The sequence below is a fragment of the Stenella coeruleoalba genome (genome assembly GCF_951394435.1).
Source record: "Stenella coeruleoalba genome assembly, chromosome: 6".
NCBI lineage: Eukaryota > Metazoa > Chordata > Mammalia > Artiodactyla > Delphinidae > Stenella > Stenella coeruleoalba.
In genome coordinates, this window is record NC_137151.1 from 127,397,991 (window position 1) to 127,418,451 (window position 20,461).

General features: G+C 48.8%; 1 protein-coding gene across 1 annotated transcript in view; it reads left to right on the forward strand.

Moving 5' to 3' along the window:
* The window catches only part of SNED1 (sushi, nidogen and EGF like domains 1), an 89,307-nt gene that overhangs the window by 21,337 nt on the left and 47,509 nt on the right, over positions 1-20,461 (forward strand). Inside the window, exons 2-6 of the mRNA XM_079923923.1 lie at positions 12,658-12,945; positions 16,208-16,348; positions 16,993-17,155; positions 19,142-19,267; positions 19,517-19,630. Coding sequence (XP_079780049.1) covers positions 12,658-12,945; positions 16,208-16,348; positions 16,993-17,155; positions 19,142-19,267; positions 19,517-19,630 — 832 coding nt within the window. The remainder of the gene's footprint in view (positions 1-12,657; positions 12,946-16,207; positions 16,349-16,992; positions 17,156-19,141; positions 19,268-19,516; positions 19,631-20,461) is intronic.

Below are 20,461 nucleotides of genomic sequence, written 5' to 3' on the forward strand. Positions count from 1 at the left end.
AAGTAAAATCATACAGTATTTGTCTTTCTCTGACTTACTTCACTTAGCATAATACCCTCTAGGTCCATCCATGTTGTCACAAATGGCAAGATCTCATTCTTTTTTATGGCTGAGTAATATTCCATTACATATATATGTATACACACACACACACACACACACACACACACACACACACATACATATACATATATATCCCACTTCTTCTTTATCCATTCATCTATCAATGGACACTAAGTTTGCTTCCATATCTTGCCTATTGTAAATACTGCAGCTGTGAACATAGGGGTGTATATAGCTTTTCAAATTAGTGTTTTTGTTTTCTTTGGGAAAATATCCAGAAGTGGAATTGCTGGTGGTTCTATTTTTAATTTTTTGAGGAACCTCCATACTGTTCTCCATAGTAACGGCACCAATTTACACTCCCACCAACAGTGCACAAGGGTTCCCTTTTCTCCACACCCTCACCAACATTTTTTGTTTGTGTTTTTGACAATAGCCATTCCGATGCGTGTGAGGTGATACCTCATTGTGGTTTTAATTTGAGTTTCTTTGATGATGTGAAGTTGAACATCTTTTCATGTGTCTGTTGGCCATCTGTATGTCTTCTTTGGAAAAAAATCTATTCAGGTTCTCTGCCCATTTTTAATCTTTTTTGTTTGTTTGAGTTTTTTTAAAGTTGAGTTGTATGAGATCTTTGTATATTTAGGATACTAACCCCTTGTTGGATATATAATTTGCAAATATCTTCTCCCATTTAGTAAGCTGCCTTTTCATTCTGTCGATAGTTTCTTTTGCTGTGCAAAAGCTTTTTAGTTTAAGTCCCATTTGTTTATTTTTGCTTTTGTTTTCTTGCCTGAGAAGTCAGATCCAAAAAAAAAATTTCTAAGACTGATGTCAAAAAGTGTACCGCCTGTGTTTTCTTCTAGGAGTTTTATGGTTTCAGGTCTTTTTTTTTTTTTTTTTTTTTGGCTGTGTTGGGTCTTTGTTGCTGCACGTGGGCTTTCTCTAGTTGCAGCGAGCGGGGGCTACTCTTCGTTGCAGTGTGAGGGCTTCTCATTGCAGTGGCTTCTCTTGTTGTGGAGCATGGACTCTAGGAGCTCGGGCTTCAGTAGTTGTGGCATGCAGGCTCAGTAGTTGTGGCTCAGGAGCTCCAGAGTGCAGGCTCAGTAGTTGTGGCACACGGGCTTAGTTGCTCCCTGGCTTGTGGCATCTTCCCGGACCAGGGCTCGGACCCATGTCCCCTGCATTGGCAGGCGGATTCTTTTCTTTTTTTTTTTTTTGCAGTACACGGGCCTCTCACTGTTGTGGCCTCTCCCGTTGCAGAGCACAGGCTCCAGACGTGCAGGCTCAGCGGCCATGGTTCACGGGCCTAGCTGCTTCGCAGCATGTGGGATCTTCCCAGACGGGGGCACGAACCCGTGTCCCCTGCATCAGCAGGTGGACTCTCAACCACTGCGCCACCAGGGAAGCCCTGGCAGGCGGATTCTTAACCACTCTGCCACCAGGGAAGTCCCTCAGGTCTTATATTTAAGTCTTTTTTATATAATTTTTATTGGAGTATAGTTGATTTACAATGTTGTGTTAGTTTCAGGTGTACAGCAAAGTGAATCAGCTATACATATGCATATATCCATTCTTTTTTAGATTCTTTTCCCATATAGGTCATTACAGAGTATTGAGTAGAGTTCCCTGTACTATGCAGTAGGTCCTTATTAGTTATCTATTTTATATATAGTAGCATGTATATATCAATCCCAATCTCCCAGTTTATCTCTCCCCCCCCATTTAAGTCTGTAGTTCATTTTGAGTTTATTATTTTATATGGTGTGAGAAAGTAGTCCAGTTTGATTCTTTTGCATATATCTGTCCAGTTTTCCCAACACCATTTCTTGAAGAAGCTGTCTTTCTCCCCATAGTATATTCTTTCCTCCTCTGTTGTATATTAACTGACCATATGTAAGCAAATTTATTTATGGTGTCTCCATTCTGTTCCATTGACCTATGTGTCTGTTTTTGTGCCAGTGCCATACTATTTGATTACTGTAGCTTTGTAGTATAATTTGAAATCAGGGAGTGTGATATCTCTAGCTTTGTTCTTCTTTCTCAAGATTGTTTTGGTTATTCACAGTCTTATGTGTTTCCATACAAATTTTAGAATTATGTGATCTAGTTCTGTGGAAAAATGCCATTGGTATTTTGATAGGGATTGCATTGAATCTGTAGATTCCCTTAGGTTGTATAGTCATTTTAACAATATTAATCCTTCCAATTCATAAGCACAGTATATCTTTCCATTTGTGTCGCCTTCAGTTTCTTTCATCAATGTCTTATAGTTTTATAATATATATATCATATATATATATCATATATATATGTGTGTGTACATACATATGCATATATAATATGATTGAAAACATTGTTGGTATTATTATTTTGGACAAACTATTATCTGTTAGATCAGTTAGGAATAAGAAAAATAAAAGTTTTATTTTACCTTTATTACTTTATTCCTTCTTTTATGCTCTTCCTTTCTTAATGAAGATCCAGATTTCTCATCTATATCATTTTCCTTCTCTCTAAAGAACTTCTTTTAACATACCTTGAAAAGCATGTCTACTGGCAAGAAATTTCCTCAATTTTTGTTTGTCTGAGAAAGCCTTTATTTCTCCTTCACTAAGGATTATCTTCACTGAGGATAATTTTGCAGGGTACAGAATTCTAGGTTGGTGGGTTTTTCTCTCAACATTTTAAATATTTCATTCCACTCTCTTCTTGCTTGCACTGTTTCTGAGGAATAGTCAGGTATAATTCTTATCTTTGCTCCTCTATAGGTAAGGTGTTTTTTCCCTCTGGCTTCTTTCAAGATTTTTTCTTTATCTTTGATTTTTCCATGATTTGAAAATGATATGCCTAGGGGATTTGAGCACCTCTCCTTCTTGGTATTCTCTGAGCTTCCTAGATCTGTGGTTTGTGGTCTAATATTAATTTGAGGAAATTCTCAGTTATTTCTGTTTCAAATATTTCTTCTCTTCCTTTCTCTCTTTCTTCTCCTTCTGGAATTCTCACTACATGTATGTTTCTCCTTTTATAGTTGTCCAGCAGTCCTTGGATAATTTATTCTGTGTTTCTTTTTCTTTCAGTCTTTATTCTCTTTGCTTTTCAGTTTTGAAGGTTTCTGTTGAAATATCCTCAAGGTCAGAGATTCTTTCCTCAGCTGTGGCCAGTCTACTAATAAGCCCATCAGAGTCTTTCTTTACTTCTTTTACAGTGCTTTTTATATCTAGCATTTCTTTTTGTTGTTTCATAGGATTTCCATCTCTCTGATTACATTGCCCATCTGTTCTTGCATGCCGTCTACTTTATCATTAGATCTCGTAGCATATTACTCAGAGTTGTTTTAAATTCCCAGTCTGATAATTCCGGCCTCCCGTCATGTCTGCTTCTGATATTTGCTGTGTCTCTTCAAACTGTGTCTCCTACCTTTTATTCTGCCTTGTAATTTTTTCTTGGGTAAAAGGAACTGCTATAAATAGACCTCTAGTAATGTGGTGGCAAAATGTGGCCATAAATTTGCTTCTAAGTTCTGCTTTCACCATACCTTCACATATTGCTGATAAATAACACTTTTGTTATCTTTCTGTCCAAAGTTATTTATATTTCTTAATTTCCATATACATAGGAATTTTCTACCTTTTGGGGGTTATGATTTTCAGTGTAATTGCACTGTGGCCAGAGAACAAACTCTATACTTTTTGCAGTCATTTGAAATTTGTTGACACTTGCTATGTGGTCAGTATATGGTAAATTTTAGTGTTATATTTGTGTTATATATTAGGTCAATTATTATTTACATTGTTCAAATTTTCCATATTCTGACAGCTTATTTTTGTCTGCCTAGTGTATATTTTACTAGCAAAGATGTGTTGAAATGTCCCACCATGATTATGAATTGACCTATTTTCTTTTTTTTTGAATTTTATTGTATTTATTTTTATGCAGCAGGTTATTAGTTATCCATTTTATACATATTAGTGTATATATGTCAATCCCAATCTCCCAGTTCATCGCACGAATTGACCTATTTTCTTTTGTCAGTTTTTCACCTATATATGTTGAGCCTTTCTTATTAGGTATATAAAAATACAAAATTGTTATATCTTTCTTTATTATTATGAAGTAACCCTATTTATCTCTAACAATACTTACTACCTTATGGTCTAGTTTCCCTGAAAACAATATAACTATACTGGATTTCCTTTGCTTAGCATTTGAATGGTATTATATATAGTATTTTAACGTTTTATTTATTGATTAATTTATAGTATATATTTTAACTGGAACATCATATCCATTTAATGAATTATTGATGTACTTCTGTTTCAGTCTATCTTCTTGTGCTGTTTGTTCCACTGCTTTATATTTCCTTTTTTTCTCCTTTCTTGCCATCTTTTATGTCAAATATTGTAATCATCCCATCTTATCCCCCCATCAGTTAGGACTATCTACACTATTTCTGTTCTTTCAGTGATTATCCTAGACAGTACGATATGTGCTTTTAATTATCGATGTTCACTAATAAGTTTATTAATGCCATTGTCCTTCTCTTGGAAAATACAGTGACCTTGAATCACATTAACATGATTTATACTCTCCCAACTTACAGGCTATTATTGTCATGGATTTTAATTCTCTGTTTTTAAGCACAGTTCCACAAAGCGTTATTTATGTGGTCAATGTTCATGTAGATTTATTCTCAAACCTTCTGCTTTAGTCTGCTTGGGTTGCTGTAACAGAAATGCTATAGACCAGGTGGTTTAACAGCAACAACAAAAAAAAGGTGTTTATTTCTCACAGTTCTGAAGCCTGGGAAGTCCAAGATCAAGGGGTCAGCAGATCTAGAGTATATGGTAAAGAACCACTCCCTGATTCATAGACGGCCATCTTCTCGCTGCGTTCTCACATGTCAGAAGAAGCAAGGGAGCTCCCTGCAGTCTCATTTTTAGGGTCGCTAAACTCATTCATGAGGGCTCCACCCTCATGAGCTAATCACCTCCCAAAGGCTCCACTTCCAAATACCATCACACTGAGGAGTAGGTTTCAACATATGAATTGAGGGGAGGGGGCACAAACATTCAGCCCATAACAACTTCTTTGTCCTTTTTTCCTTTTTTAAAAAAATGTTTATTTATTTATTTTCTTATTAGTCATCCATTTTATACCCATCAGTGTATACATGTCAATCCCAATCTCCTACTTCATCACACCACCACCACCACGCCCCGCCGCTTACCCCCTTGGTGTCCATACATTTGTTCTCTACATCTGTGTCTCAATTTCTGCCCTGAAAACTGGACCATCTGTACCATTTTCTAGGTTCCACATATATGCCTTAACATACGATATTTGTTTTTCTCTTTCTGACTTACTTCACTCTGTATGACAGTCTCTAGATGCATCCATGTCTCTACAAATGACCCAATTTCATTCCTTTTTATGGCTGAGTAATATTCCATTGTATATATGGACCACATCTTCTTTATCCATTCGTCTGTCGATGGGCATTTAGGTTGCTTCCATGACCTGGCTATTGTAAATAGTAGTGCAATGAACATTGGGGTGCATGTGTCTTTTTGAATTATGGTTTCCTCTGGGTATATGCCCAGTAATGGGATTGCTGGGTCATATGGTAGTTCTATTTTTAGTTTTTTAAGGAACCTCCATACTGTTCTCCATAGTGGCTGTATCAATTTACATTCCCACCAACAGTGCAAGAGGGTTCCCTTTTCTCCATGCCCTCTCCAGCATTTGTTGTTTGTAGATTTTCTGATGATGCCCATTCTGACTGGCGTGAGGTGATACCTCACTGTAGTTTTGATTTGCATTTCTCTAATGATTAGTGATGTTGAGCAGCTTTTCATGTGCCTCTTGGCCATCTGTATGTCTTCTTTGGAGAAATGTCTATTTAGGCCTTCTGCCCATTTTTGGATTGGGCTGTTTTTTTTTTTTTTTTTTTTTTGCGGTACGTGGGCCTCTCACTGTTGTAGCCTCTCCCATTGCGGACCACAGGCTCCAGATGCGCAGGCTCAGCAGCCATGGCTCACGGGCCTAGCTGCTCCGCGGCATGTGGGATCTTCCCGGACCGGGGCATGAACCCGCGTCCCCTGCATCGGCAGGCGGACTCTCAACCACTGCGCCACCAGGGAAGCCCTGCGCTGTTTGTTTTTTTAATATTGAGCTGTATGAGCTGTTTGTATATTTTGGAGATTAATCCTTTGGCCAATGATTCATTTGCAAATATTTTCTCCCATTCTGAGAGTTGTCTTTTCGTCTTGTTTATGGTTTCCTTTGCTGTGCAAAAGCTTTGAAGTTTCATTAGGTCCCATTTGTTTATTTTTGTTTTTATTTCCATTACTCTATGAGGTGGATCAAAAAATATCTTGCTGTGATTTATGTCAAAGAGTGTTCTTCCTATGTTTTCCTCTAAGAGTTTTATAGTGCCTGGTCTTACATTTAGGTGTCTAATCCATTTTGAGTTTATTTTTGTGTATAGTGTTAGGGAGTGTTCTAATTTCATTCTTTTACATGTAGCTGTCCAGTTTTCCCAGCATCACTTATCGAAGAGACTGTCTTTTCTCCATTGTATATCCTCGCCTCCTTTGTCATAGATTAGTTAACCATAGGTGCGTGGGTTTATCTCTGGGCTTTCTATCCTGTTCCATTGATCTATATTTCTGTTTTTGTGCCAGTACCATATTGTCTTGATTACTGTAGCTTTGTAGTATAGTCTGAAGTCAGGGAGTCTGATCCCTTCAGGTCCGTTTTTTTCCCTCAAGACTGCTTTGGCTATTCAGGGTCTTTTGTGTCTCCATACAAATTTTAAGATGATTTGTTCTAGTTTCGTAAAAAATGCCATTGGTAATTTCATAGGGATTGCATTGAATCTGTAGATTGCTTTGGTCATTTTCACAATATTGATTCTTCCAATCCAAGAACATGGTATATCTCTCCATCTGTTGGTATCATCTTTAATTTCTTTCATCAGTGTCTTACAGTTTTCTGCATACAGGTCTTTTGTTTCCCTAGGTAGGTTTATTCCTAGGTATTTTATTCTTTTTGTTGCAGTGGTAAATGAGAGTGTTTCCTTAATTTCTCTTTCAGATTTTTCATCATTAGTATATAGGAAAGCAAGAGATTTCTGTGCATTAATTTCATATCCTGCAACTTTACCAAATTCATTGATTAGCTCTAGTGGTTTTCTGGTAGCATCTTTAGGATTCTCTATGTATAGTATCATGTCATCTGCAAACAGTGACAGTTTTACTTCTTTTCTGATTTGTATTCCTTTTATTTCTTTTTCTTCTCTGATTGCCGTGGCTAGGACTTCCAAAACTATGTTGAATAATAGTGGTGAGAGTGGACATCCTTGTCTTGTTCCTGATCTTAGAGGAAATGCTTTCAGTTTTTCACCATTGAGAATGATGTTTGCTGTGGGTTTGTCATATATGGCCTTTATTATGTTGAAGTAGGTTCCCTCTATGCCCACTTTCTGGAGAGTTTTTATCATAAATGGGTGTTGAATTTTGTCAAAAGCTTTTTATCCCTCTATTGAGATGATCATATTGTTTTTATCCTTCAATTTGCTAATATGGTGTTTCACATTGATTGATTTGCATATATTGAAGAATCCTTGCATCTCTGGGATAAATCCCACTTGATCATGGTGTATGATCCTTTTAATGTATTGTTGGATTGTGTTTGCTAGTATTTTGTTGAGGATTTTTGCATCTATATTCACCAGTGATGTTGGTCTGTAATTTTCTTTTTATGTAGTGCCTTTGTCTGGTTTTGGTATCAGGGTGATGGTGGCCTCATAACAACTTCTTTGTTCTTTTTTCCTTTTTGCATCTCTGACTTTAAATTCCCTTTTACTGAATTTCTTTTAGTGTGGGTCAGCTATAAGACCACACCAGTCCCAGTCCCATTAGAATTTCTTTAATAGGGGTCTGCTATTTATTTATTTAGTTATTTATTTACTATTTGTATGGATTTTCTCTGTTTGGCCTTCAGCAGTAATGGATAGTCTATCTCAGTATAAAACTTTATGTTGGCAGTTTATGTATCTGTCAGCACATTGAATATATAATTCCACTGTTTTTCTGGCTCCCATTGTTGCTTATGAGAAGTCAGCAGTCAGTTTACCTGTAATGCCTTTAATGGTAATGTATCTGTTTTCTCCCTTTAAGATTGTCTCCTTGTCATTGACTTTCTGCATTTCCAGTGTTTATTTTCTATAGCTTTGTTTTTGTTTTTTCCAGGTAGGGAATCACTGGGATTATTGAATATACAATCCGATGTCTTTCATCAGTTCTGGAAATTTCCCAACTATTGCATTTGTATCTCTTTGCCTTCTGTTGCTCCATGTCATACAGTTGGCCGTCTTACTGCTTCCCACAGTCCTGATCTTTTCTTCATTTTCCACCTTTTTGTCTCTGTTCTAAATTGTAGATCTTTCCTTCTGAGCTGTCTTCTAGTTCCAGGTAACTCACTCTTTCTTTAGTTCCATCAGACCTGCTCTTAAATGTCTAATTTAAACAGAAATTCTCTTAATTTCTGTTATTTGGTTTTAGTGCTAGAATTTCTACTTAGTTCTTTTAAATGGGTTTTAAAAAATAATTTCCAATCCTGATGAATTTTTTTTTTTTTTTTTTTTTGTGGTACGCGGGCCTCTCACTGCTGTGGCCTCTCCCATTGCGGAGCACAGGCTCCAGACACGCAGGCCCAGCGGCCATGGCTCACGGGCCCAGCCGCTCCGCAGCATGTGGGATCCTCCCAGACCAGGGCACGAACCGATGTCCCCGGCATCGGCAGGCAGACTCTCAACCACTGCGCCACCAGGGAAGCCCCCCTGATGATTTTTTAATAAAATTTTGTATTGTGAAAATATACATAATATAAAATTGACCATCTTAACCATGTTTACGTGTAAATTCAGTGTCATAAAGGACATTCATGTTGTGTAGCCATCACCACCATACATCTCCAGAACTCTTTTCATCTTGCAAAACTGAAAGTCTATATCCATTAAACACTACTTTGCCCATTCCCCTTCCCCTTGGCAACCACCATTCTACTTTCTGTCTTTATAATTTTTGACTACTCCAGGTACCTCATATAAGTGAAATCACACAGCATGTGTCCCTCTGTGACTGGCTGTTTCACTTTGCATAACATCTTCAAGGTTCGTCCATGTTGTAGCCTGTGTCAGAATTCCCTTCCTTTTTTAATAATATTCCATTATGTACATATATCCTATTTTGCTTATTCATTCCTGCCTTGATGGAACTTTGGTTCTTTCCGCCTTTCAGCTGTTGTGAATAATGCTGCTATGAACATGGGTATACAAATATCTTTTCAAGACCCTGCATTTAATTCTTTTTGGTATTGTTGTGGATTAAATTGTGTCCCCTCAAAATTTATATGCTGAAGTCCTAACCCCAAATGTGATTGTATTTGGAGATAGGATCTTTAGGGAGGTAATTGAGGTTAAATGAGGTCACAGGGGTGGGACCCTAATCCAATAAGAAGATGAAGAGACACCAGAAAGCTCTCTCCTTCCTCATGTGCACACAGAGGAAAGGCCCTGTGAGGACAGAGCAAGAAGGCAGCCATCTGCACACCAGGAAGAGAGGCCTCACTAGAAAGCAACCCTAGTGGCTCCTTGAGGACTTCCAGCCTCCAGGACTGTGGGTAAATACATTTCTGCTGTTTAAGCCACTCAGTCTGTGGCATTTTGTTATGGTAGCTCTATCAGACTAGTACAGATACATACCCAGCAGTAGAATTACTGGATCATGTGGTAATTCTATTTGTAGTTTTTTTGAGAAACTGCCTGCCTACTGTTTTCCACGGTGGCTGCACCATTTTACATTCCCATCAACAGTGCACATGGGTTCCAGTTTTGCTACATCCTCACCAATGCTTGTAATTTTCTGGCTTTTTAAAAAAATAGTAGCCATCCTGATGGGTGTAACATGGTGGCTCACTGTGGCTTTGATTTGCATTTCTAATGATCAGTGGCATTGAGTATATTTTCATTGGCTCGGTCATTTGTATGTCTTCTTTGGAAAAACGTTTATTCAAGCCCTTTTCCCATTTTTTTAATCAGGTTGTTTGGCTTTTTGTTGTTGTTGAATTGTAGGCGTTTACTATATATTCTGGCTATTAATCCCTTATTAAATATATGATTTGCAAATATTTTCTCCCATGTGTGGATGACCTTTTTACTCTGCTGAAGGTGTCTTTTGATGCACAAAAGGTTTTCATTTGGATGAACTCCAGTTTGTCTATATTTTCTTCCGTTGCCTGTGCCTTTGGTGTCATTGCCAAAGCCAGTGTTGTGAAGCTTTTGCCCTATGTTTTCCTGTGAGTTTTGAGTTTTTAGCTCTTATATTTAGGCCCTTGATCCATTTCAGTTAATTTTTGTAAATGGTGTTAGGTAAGGGTCTGACTTTATTCTTTCACATGTGGATACCCAGTTTTCCCAACACCATTTGTTGAAAAGACTGTCCTTTCTCCATTGAATGGTCTTAGCACCCTGGTTAAAAATCATCTGACCATACATGCAAGGGTTTCTTTCTGGGCTCTCTGTTCTATTCCATTGATCTATCTGTCTGTCTTTGTGCCAGTGCCACACTGTTTTGATTACTGTAGCTTTGGGATAAGATGTGAAATCAGAAAGTATAAGTCCTCCAATGTTGTTCTTCTTTTTCAAGATTATTTTGGGTATTCTCTTGATGAAATTTTAAAGCTTGCATTTTATTTCTTTGAACATAGTAAACTTAGTTATTTTATAGTCTGTGTCTGATCGTTCCAATATCTGATGTTTCTCTTATTTCTGCTTATTCCTGTCAGCAGTGTCTCACTTCCTTGTGTACCTGGTCATCTTTGACTGTGTCCTGGAATTTGTATTTGAACAAATGTTTACAGGAATAACTTGAGGCCGAAGATGATACATCTTGCTCCAGGGAGGGTTTTTCTTTACTCCTGCCTGGAACCTAGGGGTTCCACCTTAATCTAAGTTCCAGGCTCAAAGTGCCTGGATGGCCCAGGTGAAGGGAAGGTGGAGTGTACATCTGCATAAGGACCACTTACTTTGGGTTCACCCTGATTATGAGGCAGGCCTTAGAGGTCCCAGCTTAATGTGGGGGTTATCAGGTTCCTCACCTTGAGCTATCCCCGAGTTTTGGCATTTATCTCTTTCCCTCCATGAGGCTACAAAAATTATAGGTCTGTCGTACAGCTGTTGCTTTACATCTGCAGATGCACTCACTCAGGGGGAAAGGAGCTTTGAGTACTGGGCTCACCTCCGGTCTCTTCTTGTCCAAGATTTGGAATTGAAATATGCTCCCTTGTTCACTCTTTGGTGCCTTTGAGAGGCCTATTGGGCTTCCCTGGTAGCACAGTGGTTAAGAATCCACCTGCCAATGTAGGGGGCACGGGTTTGAGCCCTGGTCCGGGAAGATCCCACATGCCGCGGAGCAACTAAGCCCTTGCGCCACAACTACTGAGCCTGCACTCTAGAGCCCGTGAGCCACAACTACTGAAGCCCATGTGTCACAACTACTGAAGCCCGCATGCCTAGAGCTCGTGCTCCGCAACAAGAGAAGCAACTGCAATGAGAAGCCCGTGCACCGCAACAAAGAGTAGCCCCTGCTCGCCGCAACTAGAGAAAACCCGCACGCAGCAGCGAAGACCCAGTGCAGCCAAAAATTAGATAAATAACCTTATAAAAAAAGAAGAAGAAAGGTGTATTTATCCGCCTTTCTGGTTGGTGTAGATTACAGAGCCTGCCCTCACCCGAAGGGTCATTTCTAAACACGGGCTGACCACAGTCTTCCCAGGATAAATCGTGATGGTCTAGAGCCGACTCTGTGATCGTTAGTCCACTCACCCTGCCCAGCACCCCGTGAGGCCAGAATGAGTGTTTGCTCCATCCTGCAGGTGGAAAGCCAGAGCACAGAGAGGCAAAGCCTGGCGCGCCTGGCGGCTGCATGGCCGGAGAGCGGCAGGGTCAACGCTGGAGCCAGTTGTGTCTGACCACAAGATGCCGCTCCACCTCCTGTGCTCAGGGGCCTTCTGGGGCTCCGCTACCTGGGGTCCTGAGCACAGGTGCCCCACCTGGCCCTCGAGGCCCTCCCGGCCTCCCCTGTCCACGGTGGTCCTCGCCCATCCCCACCCCTGCTCAGCAAGCACGCCTCCTCCTCACCCTTCCAGACCTGGCTCAGAGGCTGGGACTGCCCTGCCCTCCTGCGGCCCCTGATGGGAGTCGGACCAAGGAGCTGGGGCCACTGGGCAGGTCTGAGCCCCCTACCGCCCAAAGCCAGGGCCCACACTGGGGGATCCCCACCCCACGCTGGCAGCCCCGGGCCAGGCACTGTGCAGGGCACCGTGTACAGCAAACAGGTCAGAGCCTGTGCCCTGAGCCACGGCCTGTCCAGGAGGGGTTGGAGCAGGCCCAGGGATCCCAAATCAGGGACAACTGTCAGGCCATCCTGAAAATACCCTGCCCAAGGCTGGCTCAGCCTCAGAGGGTGCCCAGGGGGTGAGGCTGGGGAGGCCCCCATCTGGCCCCTCTCTGGCTTTCTGCCCCGACAGGTGAACAACAACGGGATCGTCTCCTTCCTGAAGGAGGTTTCTCAGTTCACCCCAGTGGCCTTCCCCATCGCCAAGGACCGCTGCGTGGTGGCGGCCTTCTGGGCGGACGTGGACAACCGGCGTGCAGGCGACGTGTACTACCGGGAGGCCACCGACGCAGCCACGCTGCGCAGGGCCACAGATGATGTCAGGCGCTACTTCCCCGAGCTCCCAGGCTTCTCCGCCACCTGGGTGTTCATAGCCACCTGGTACCGCGTCACCTTCTTCGGAGGCAGCTCCTCTTCCCCCGTGAGTGTTCTGTCCTGGGGAAGGGAGGACATCCATCTGGGGCCCAGGGTCTCCCTCCAGGGCCCCCTGCTTGCTGAGTGGGCCAGACGCAATCTCTGGGCTTCGTGCCCAGAGGGGACAGCTGGGCTCAGGGGGGAAGCCACTCGCCCACGGTCACAGGGCCAGGCTGGAGGGAGGATGGAGCCTGGGCCTCCTGGAAACCACCCACGTCCAGGGAAACGCCAGGTGCCCCAACACCGTCCTTCACTCCCTCGGGGGACGCAGACGGTCTGTGATAGAAGGTTTCCGTTTGGAACGGTTCAGTACTCAAAGGGTTAAATGCGAAGTTTATTGCGTTTAATACATTATTCCTTGATGACGCCAAACGGCCACAGCGCCCAGTCCAGAATAACTGACCACTGTAGCCAGCGTGGTCCGTGTGGCGGGCGGATCCCCAGTGAGGGCGGCATAGCGCTTCCGGCAGCAGATGCGTGAGCGGCACCTCCTGCGGCCAGGCCCGCGAGGGGTGCCGGGCCACAGCCGCGTGGGACAGAGGGCGGCTCTCCAGAGAAAAGCACTGGGGAGCGGGCGGCCTTTCAGGACGGCGTGCCCACACATTCAATACACATTCCTTTAGGGGCACGTCTGGGGCAGGCAGTGTTCTGGGCTCTGGGGAGGCGGCCCCAGACAGAGAGCACAGGACATGACTCTCCCGCGGGGCGCACTCCAACAGGGGGGACACCAGCGACCACGTAACAGGGACGCCACGCCAGCAGGACGTGGGCTCTCCCTGATGCTGTGCAAGCCTGGGGGCCTGGCTCGGCCACGTGGGGGAGGTTTGGAGCTGGAGGGACTGGAGGGCTCAGCACAGCAGTTAGGATGGATGTGACCACACTGGGCTGAGGAGGAGAGGGAAGCCCCGAGGGCGGTGCCCGGTCTCCCATCGCAGGCACAGGGCGGGAGGGGTGGGCACAGGTGGCAGACGGGCTCGGTCCTAGATGTGCTGAGCGGAGCCCGGAGTCCCCAGCCGCGGCGGCTCAGGTGGGGACGGGGCGGGGAGGGACGTGCAGGTGGTGATGAACCCTGCAGCCCCCAAGAGGCCAAAGAGAAGCCAGCTGGTTGGCAGGTACCCTGCGAGAGTAACCGTCACTGCTGGGGCTGTAGCAGGAGTTTGAGAGCAAATCAGGAAAGATGGGCTTTTTCTGTAAACATTACTACAAAGAAATTTCACGCCTGAACTTTTGTTCACACATAGCCCACTAACATTTTGTATGTTTTGTTTGTTTTTTCTTATCGCCAATTTGTAAGAAAAATGTCTTTTTAACAAAAAGTAGAGAAAAAGAATCTCCAGCCCCACCAGCAGGAGGCAACTCCTGTTCAACGTGTCCTATTGTGAATCGACCCACACGTTAAAAAATAAATAGAACCACCTGGAACGTGCTGTTTTGTGAGTGTTTCTTTCACTCAACAGTATTGTGGGCACTTTCCTCATTCTTATATGTTCTTCTGCATCATTTTTTATGTTATAATTTCACCTCTGCAGAGTCATTTTACCTGTTACTTCTCCGCCTGGGAGGAAGGAGGCGCCCAGGGCCCCTCCTGAGCAGACAGAGGAAACCTTAACGTTCTCCTCTTTTCAAACCCGGAGATGTCAGTTCCAAAATGATTACCTTGTGAGACGGGGAACCGGGATTCTGAGTTTGGGGTGGAAACCAGGCTGGGAGCTGGGAGCTGGGGAAGCCCTCCCCTGGGGGCACCTGCAGGGCAGGTCGATCAACAGAAAGTGATGGTTAAGCTTCGGGCATGTCCTCATCCTCCTCAAACGTCTGGGCCTCATAGCTCGCGAAGCCCCTCCGCTGGCCTTGCTGACCAGCCGCGGTCCGGCCCTCCTCACACCGTCCCACTGCTCGGGCCTTCCAGCCCTCACGCCCTCCTCGTCCTGAGCCCCAGCTCCTGAGCTTGCCTTCCTGCAGGAGACTGCTCGGTTCCCCTGCTGTCGTCTTTCACCGTGGACGCCCCCATGCGCGATGCCTGCGTGCCAGCCCAGCGTGGCGGCACTTGCGCTCTGGTGGGCCTGCTGCCTCCGTCACGGGGTGCCCCGAGGGGCGCCGCATCGCCCCCAGTGGTTTGTGAAATCATCCCGGCATGAGTTGCTAGAAGGGAGATTGCTGCCTGCGCAAGTCTGATTGCCCCTCAAAACTGCCCACTCGTAGTTGCATAAGCCACATTCAGAAGCGCCTGTAGCCCTGCACCCCGGCCAAACGCACCGCTCCACAGGCGCGAAAGGAATGGCCCTGGTTTTTTCAGCTTTACGCATCTCTGATTTCTAGTAACGGGGAATCTTGGCCAGTTGTATTCCATCGTGATGTTTCTGTTCACACCCTTTGCCAATTTGTCTGTAATCTTTCTGTCCTTTTTCTTATCGATCCGTGGAAGTTCTACTTGAATTAAAGACATCACCAGTCTCTCTGCCGTGCGTGTTATAAACACACTTTTCCCTTCACTCGTTGCCCTTCAGCTTGATCTCGTGACGCTTTTTTATATCCGGAAGTTCTTGTAGTCAAATGTATAAACCTCCTTTGTGGTTTCTGCAGTTTTAACAAATGTCAGGCTTAAAAGCCCTTCCCTAGACGTTCTACATATTCGCCTACGCTTTCCTCTAGGCCAACGACAGCCTCATTTACAACCTTACTCGGTTCGGGATTTATTTTCATAAGAGATATAAAGCTCCAATTTAATTGTTTTTCAGAGCTTCCTATTTGTCCCACGATCATTTCTTAAACAATCTCACCCTTTGCCCATTCTGAAATAGCACCTCTTATGTGTACACTGTCCACCAATATTTTCATGGAGGATTTTCCATGAAAACCAAAAAACTTAGCGATTGAAAACTGCCTTTCCTTCTTTCCCCTTTTTATCTTTCCCCTTTTTCTCCTTTTACTTTTCTGTTCATCTCACATGAGATGATTTTGTGGATTTGGCCAGGTAGTCATGAACCCTCTGTGCCCCCAGACCCACAGAGGAAACTGTCTGCTCCTGGCGTCCGTGGCCTCCACAGCCCCTCAGTGGGCTTCACTCGCTCACCAGGCGTCAGATAATACTGGGGAGGGCAGGCGTTGGGGACACAGCGGAGGATGGAGGCCGAGGTCATCGGGGCCTCCCTGTGGCTGACCATCTCGCTGGGGAAACAGAGGAGGGACCAGTGGGCGACAGCAATGTGGGCGGGGCGGGGTCTTTGGGTGGAGACGGGGGCACAGGCCCCGCTCAGGCCCCTCCTTGGCAGGTCAACACGTTCCAGACCGTGCTCATCACCGACGGCAAGCTCTCCTTCACCATCTTCAACTACGAGTCCATCACGTGGACCACGGGCACGCACGCCAGCAGCGGGGGCGACGCCGCTGGTCTGGGGGGCATCGCGGCCCAGGTAGGGGCCCCTGCTCCCCATGGCTGGGACTGTCACGAGCTGATGAGGCAGGTGGACGCCCCCCGCGCCCCGCTCCACCCAGTGCTGTGCAGAGGCCTCTCCCGGCCCAGAACCACAGAAACACTCTCCGGCCAAAGCACCTTTGTCCTGACCCTCACGGCCGGCCCTATAGGGCCAGCTGCAGCTGGGACAGAGTTCTGTGTGCGCTGTGGCCTGGGGTGGCCTGGCCCGTGGCCTGAGGGACAGTGGCCAGCAGAAAATCCCAGGTGCGGAGGGTGGTCAAGTGCGAGCCCCCAGGGCCTGGGAGTGCCCCTCCCCCCGCTCCAGGCTCTCTGCTTTCTCCTGAGGTCACACTGGCCCTGGGTCCTAGGGGAGGCCCAGGAGCCCAGGAGTGGGCGGGAAGGGGTGGGGGGAGGGCTGCCAGGGCCCAACCAGGTCAGCAGCTGGAGGAGCTGCTGGTTAGGGTGGGGCGTGGCTGGGAGGCGGGGACCGCACGGGGTGGGGGGCGGGCCGGTGAGGATGCCCCTGAGTCTTCAGCACTCCGCAGCTCACGAGGCCGCCCCGCGGGAGGTGGGTCTCAGGAACGTTAGGGAGACCTGCGGACCCAGCCCGCACCTGCCCCCCTCTCTCCCACCCGCCCGCAGGCCGGCTTCAATGCGGGTGATGGGCGGCGCTATTTCAGCATCCCCGGCTCACGCACAGCGGACATGGCGGAGGTGGAGACCACCACCAACGTGGGCGTGCCCGGGCGCTGGGCGTTCAGAATCGATGATGCCCAGGTGCGCGTGGGGGGCTGCGGCCATACAAGTAAGAGGACAGAGAGAGTGGCTGGGGTGGCGGAGGGGCATGGACTAGGGAGGCGGGATGGCGGGGGGCGGGGAGGGGGAGCCCCGGGCCTCTTGGGGACGCACGGCCCCGCCCACCTCGGCTCCTCTCCCCCGGGCTCACCCCTGAGCCCCAGTCTCCCCCTGGGAGGCCTTCCTGCCTCTGCTGAGGGGAAGGGGTTTGCTGGAGACCACGGTTTGAAGTGTGAAGGGGTGTAAAGGGGGGGAGCTGGGGTCACATCCCCACCCAGGGAATCCTGGACATCCCTGCGTGGCCTCCCGCGTCCTCAGGACCACCTGGGAGGCAGGCCCTCTTCCCACCCACTTTGCTGCCTTGCTTCTTGGTGGGACTTGGTGCTTGTGTGACAACCTGGACATCTACCTGACAGGAGGGAGCTCTCTGATGCCCGGGGTCCTTCAGGCACAGAACACAGAGCAGACGGGAGCAGGGTCCACCCCGGGGGCGAGCGTGAGTCCTGTGGAAACAGCGGGACTGGCCACAGAAGGATGTGCTCCCGGCTCTCCTGCTGTGTGGCTCTGGGTCACAGACCCTCCTGAAACCCCTGCTTATAAACGGAGGGGGGAGGGTGTCAAGTGACGGGTTCAGCCGTGCCACTCCCCCTGCCAAACCTGGAGCCAGTGAGGCCAGTGCTGGGACCTCCCCCGGAGATCGCCTCCCACCCCCATGGGGACCAAGGCCACCAAGAGGGGCTGCTTCTCCTGAACACCATCCCAGGGATGAACCCAGCGCAAGGAAGCCCACCCAGACCTGCCAGGGGAGCAGGCGCACACCCCGGGGGGAGGGGCGGGGGGGCGGGGAGGGCAGGTGTGTACCGCCCCGAGGACTGGATATGGGCCCTGGGGAGAGAGGCCTGGGGAGCCTGAGCCCACCCACTCACCAGTGTGAACGAGGGGGCGGCCCACAGGGCCAGGAGCCCAGGGGCCGCTGATTGCACCCCCTCCCCCAGAGTGGCAACACCCGCCCGGGCTCGGAGCCGCGGTGGTTCGGGGCACGGGGACGCTACTCCGTCACCGCACCTTTGCGCGGGCAGCACAGAGGTCTGGCGCTTGCCAGCGGCCAGGGGCTTGGGCTGTGGTTGAGGGGTAGAGTATGGGTGCAGGTGTGCGTGCAGGTGTGCGTGCAGGTGTGGGTAGGTCCACGCTCCCCACAGAGGCTGCCGGCTGTGAGGCTGCAGACTGGGGTCCTCAGAGGAGGGTCCAGTCAGTCCCCCGGGGACGCCGTTCCCATGTGGCGGTGCTTCTCTCCCGCCCCAGGCCTCTGCGGGGAGCAGACGGAGGAGGCCCTGCTTGGCCCTCAAAGCTCTCGCGCATGGAGGCCCTGAGGGGCACAGTCCCGTGGGGTTGCAGGGAGACCGGCCCCCTCGTGTCCCCGCCCCACGCTGCAAGCCCAGGAGATGGAGCTCGTGCGCCTCGGTCTGGAGGCACCGGGGAGGGAGGGTGGGTTCACACCTGAGAGGCGGGGCGCCCACACCTGTCAGTCTACCTTATGAGAAGGGCTGGTCCTGACACGGGCTCAGGCAGTCAGCCGCCACCCGCTGCAGGGCAGCCGAACTACGCGGCCTGAGTGCCGGTGTGGCTCGGTGAGTGGACCGGTGGGGGCAGGGACGGTCCTCAAAGGCACCCACAGCCTTGGTGGTGCTCGGGGCCCGAGGGCCCTTCCGGGAGTGCCCCTCTCTCCCTCCCTCCTGGACACCAGCCAGCTCTTCCCGGGGCCCTCCTAGTAACAGGCGGTCTGAAGCCCTGGGATGCCCCCGCACCTGCCCAGGTGTGCTCATTCATGGCGGGTTTTGGTGGCCTTGTTTCTGCGGAGGGTGGGCCCCATGAGCTGAGCCCTGCGGGAGGCCTGTCCTGAGGATAACGGAGACCCAGCAGCAGCGGACCTCGCAGCGCCTCCCCCGAGAAGGGCCCCCGGGCCAGGCTGACGGCCCTGCCCTCCCTGTGTCCGCAGCCTCCGTGTGCCTGACCCTGCGCCCCTGCCTCAACGGCGGCAAGTGCATCGACGACTGCGTCACGGGCAACCCCTCCTACACCTGCTCCTGCCTCTCGGGCTTCACGGGGAGGAGGTGCCACCTGGGTGAGTTTCTGCTGGGACTCCGCCCACCTGGAGGAACCAGCAGCACAGCCAACGGCCCCAAGAGCCCGAGGCCGCGGACCTCTGACCCCGTGGTGTGGGTGGCGTCCGGGAGGCACCGCCGGCGGAGCCAGACACAGCGGCTCCGTGATGGCGAGCACGTGGGCGGGCTCTGCAGCCGCGCCGCCCCGGGCCACGGCAGGTCTTCCCCAGCGGCGCCTCCACTGAGTCCCCGGCTGCCCCGTTTTCCAGATGTGAACGAGTGTGCTTCCCACCCGTGTCAGAACGGCGGGACCTGCACGCACGGCGTCAACAGTTTCATCTGCCAGTGCCCGGCCGGCTTCGGGGGACCCACCTGTGAGACAGGTGAGAGGAACCAGGGGCTGCAGGGCCGCGGGGATGGTCCTGCCCGACCAGGGAGTGGTGGCTAGCCTGGTGGGGGCATCAGGTCAGCGTGCCGCAGGGGGCCCGGCCCCAGGGAGGCCCGGGGGCAGGGGGCGCAGGAGCCCAGACTCCAGAGGAGAGGCCCCGCCCCGTGGGCGTGACAGGAGCGCTGACCACAGCACACAGCCAAGGGTGAGGCCTTGGGACAGGGCAGGGCCTGGTTCCGGACGCGTCTCACTGTAGGCCTGCACCCCTGAACCCCTGAACCCCAGCTGCTCCTGGCAGGAGTGCAGGCTGTTTCTCTCCATCCCGGGGGTCTTACGGCCTAGATGTGGGTTGGGGTCTTTCTGAAGACCCCCTTGTTGCTTCCAAACTGCAGCCCACACGCCCGTCTGCCGCCCCACTTCTGAGCGCGCCTCTTCAGGGCAGTGCTTTCTGATCAGGCCTCCACTCTCTGCCCTTCATGCAGCACCTCTTTGGGGCCCCTCACCCTGGGCCCTTCACCCACCTGGTAAAGGAAGGTGGACGCCCCACTCCCACCCCCGTGCCACTGTGGGAAGCCACTAGGGGAGCCCAACAGACGGAGCCCCTTAAAATCAAAGCACGATGACCCTTGCTCCCCACCCGGCGCAGCCAGACACGCTGTCCCGTGCACACGCTTCCTGATGTGTAACTGTCGTTTAGAAAAACATGTAACACCTGGTTAACTCGAGTGTGTACGAGTAACCGCCGCACCGATGTCTCAGTCTAGAAAAACCATTTCTAATGGAGACTTACGGCCACAGGGAGTGTTTTAAAGTCCTTAACTCTGGC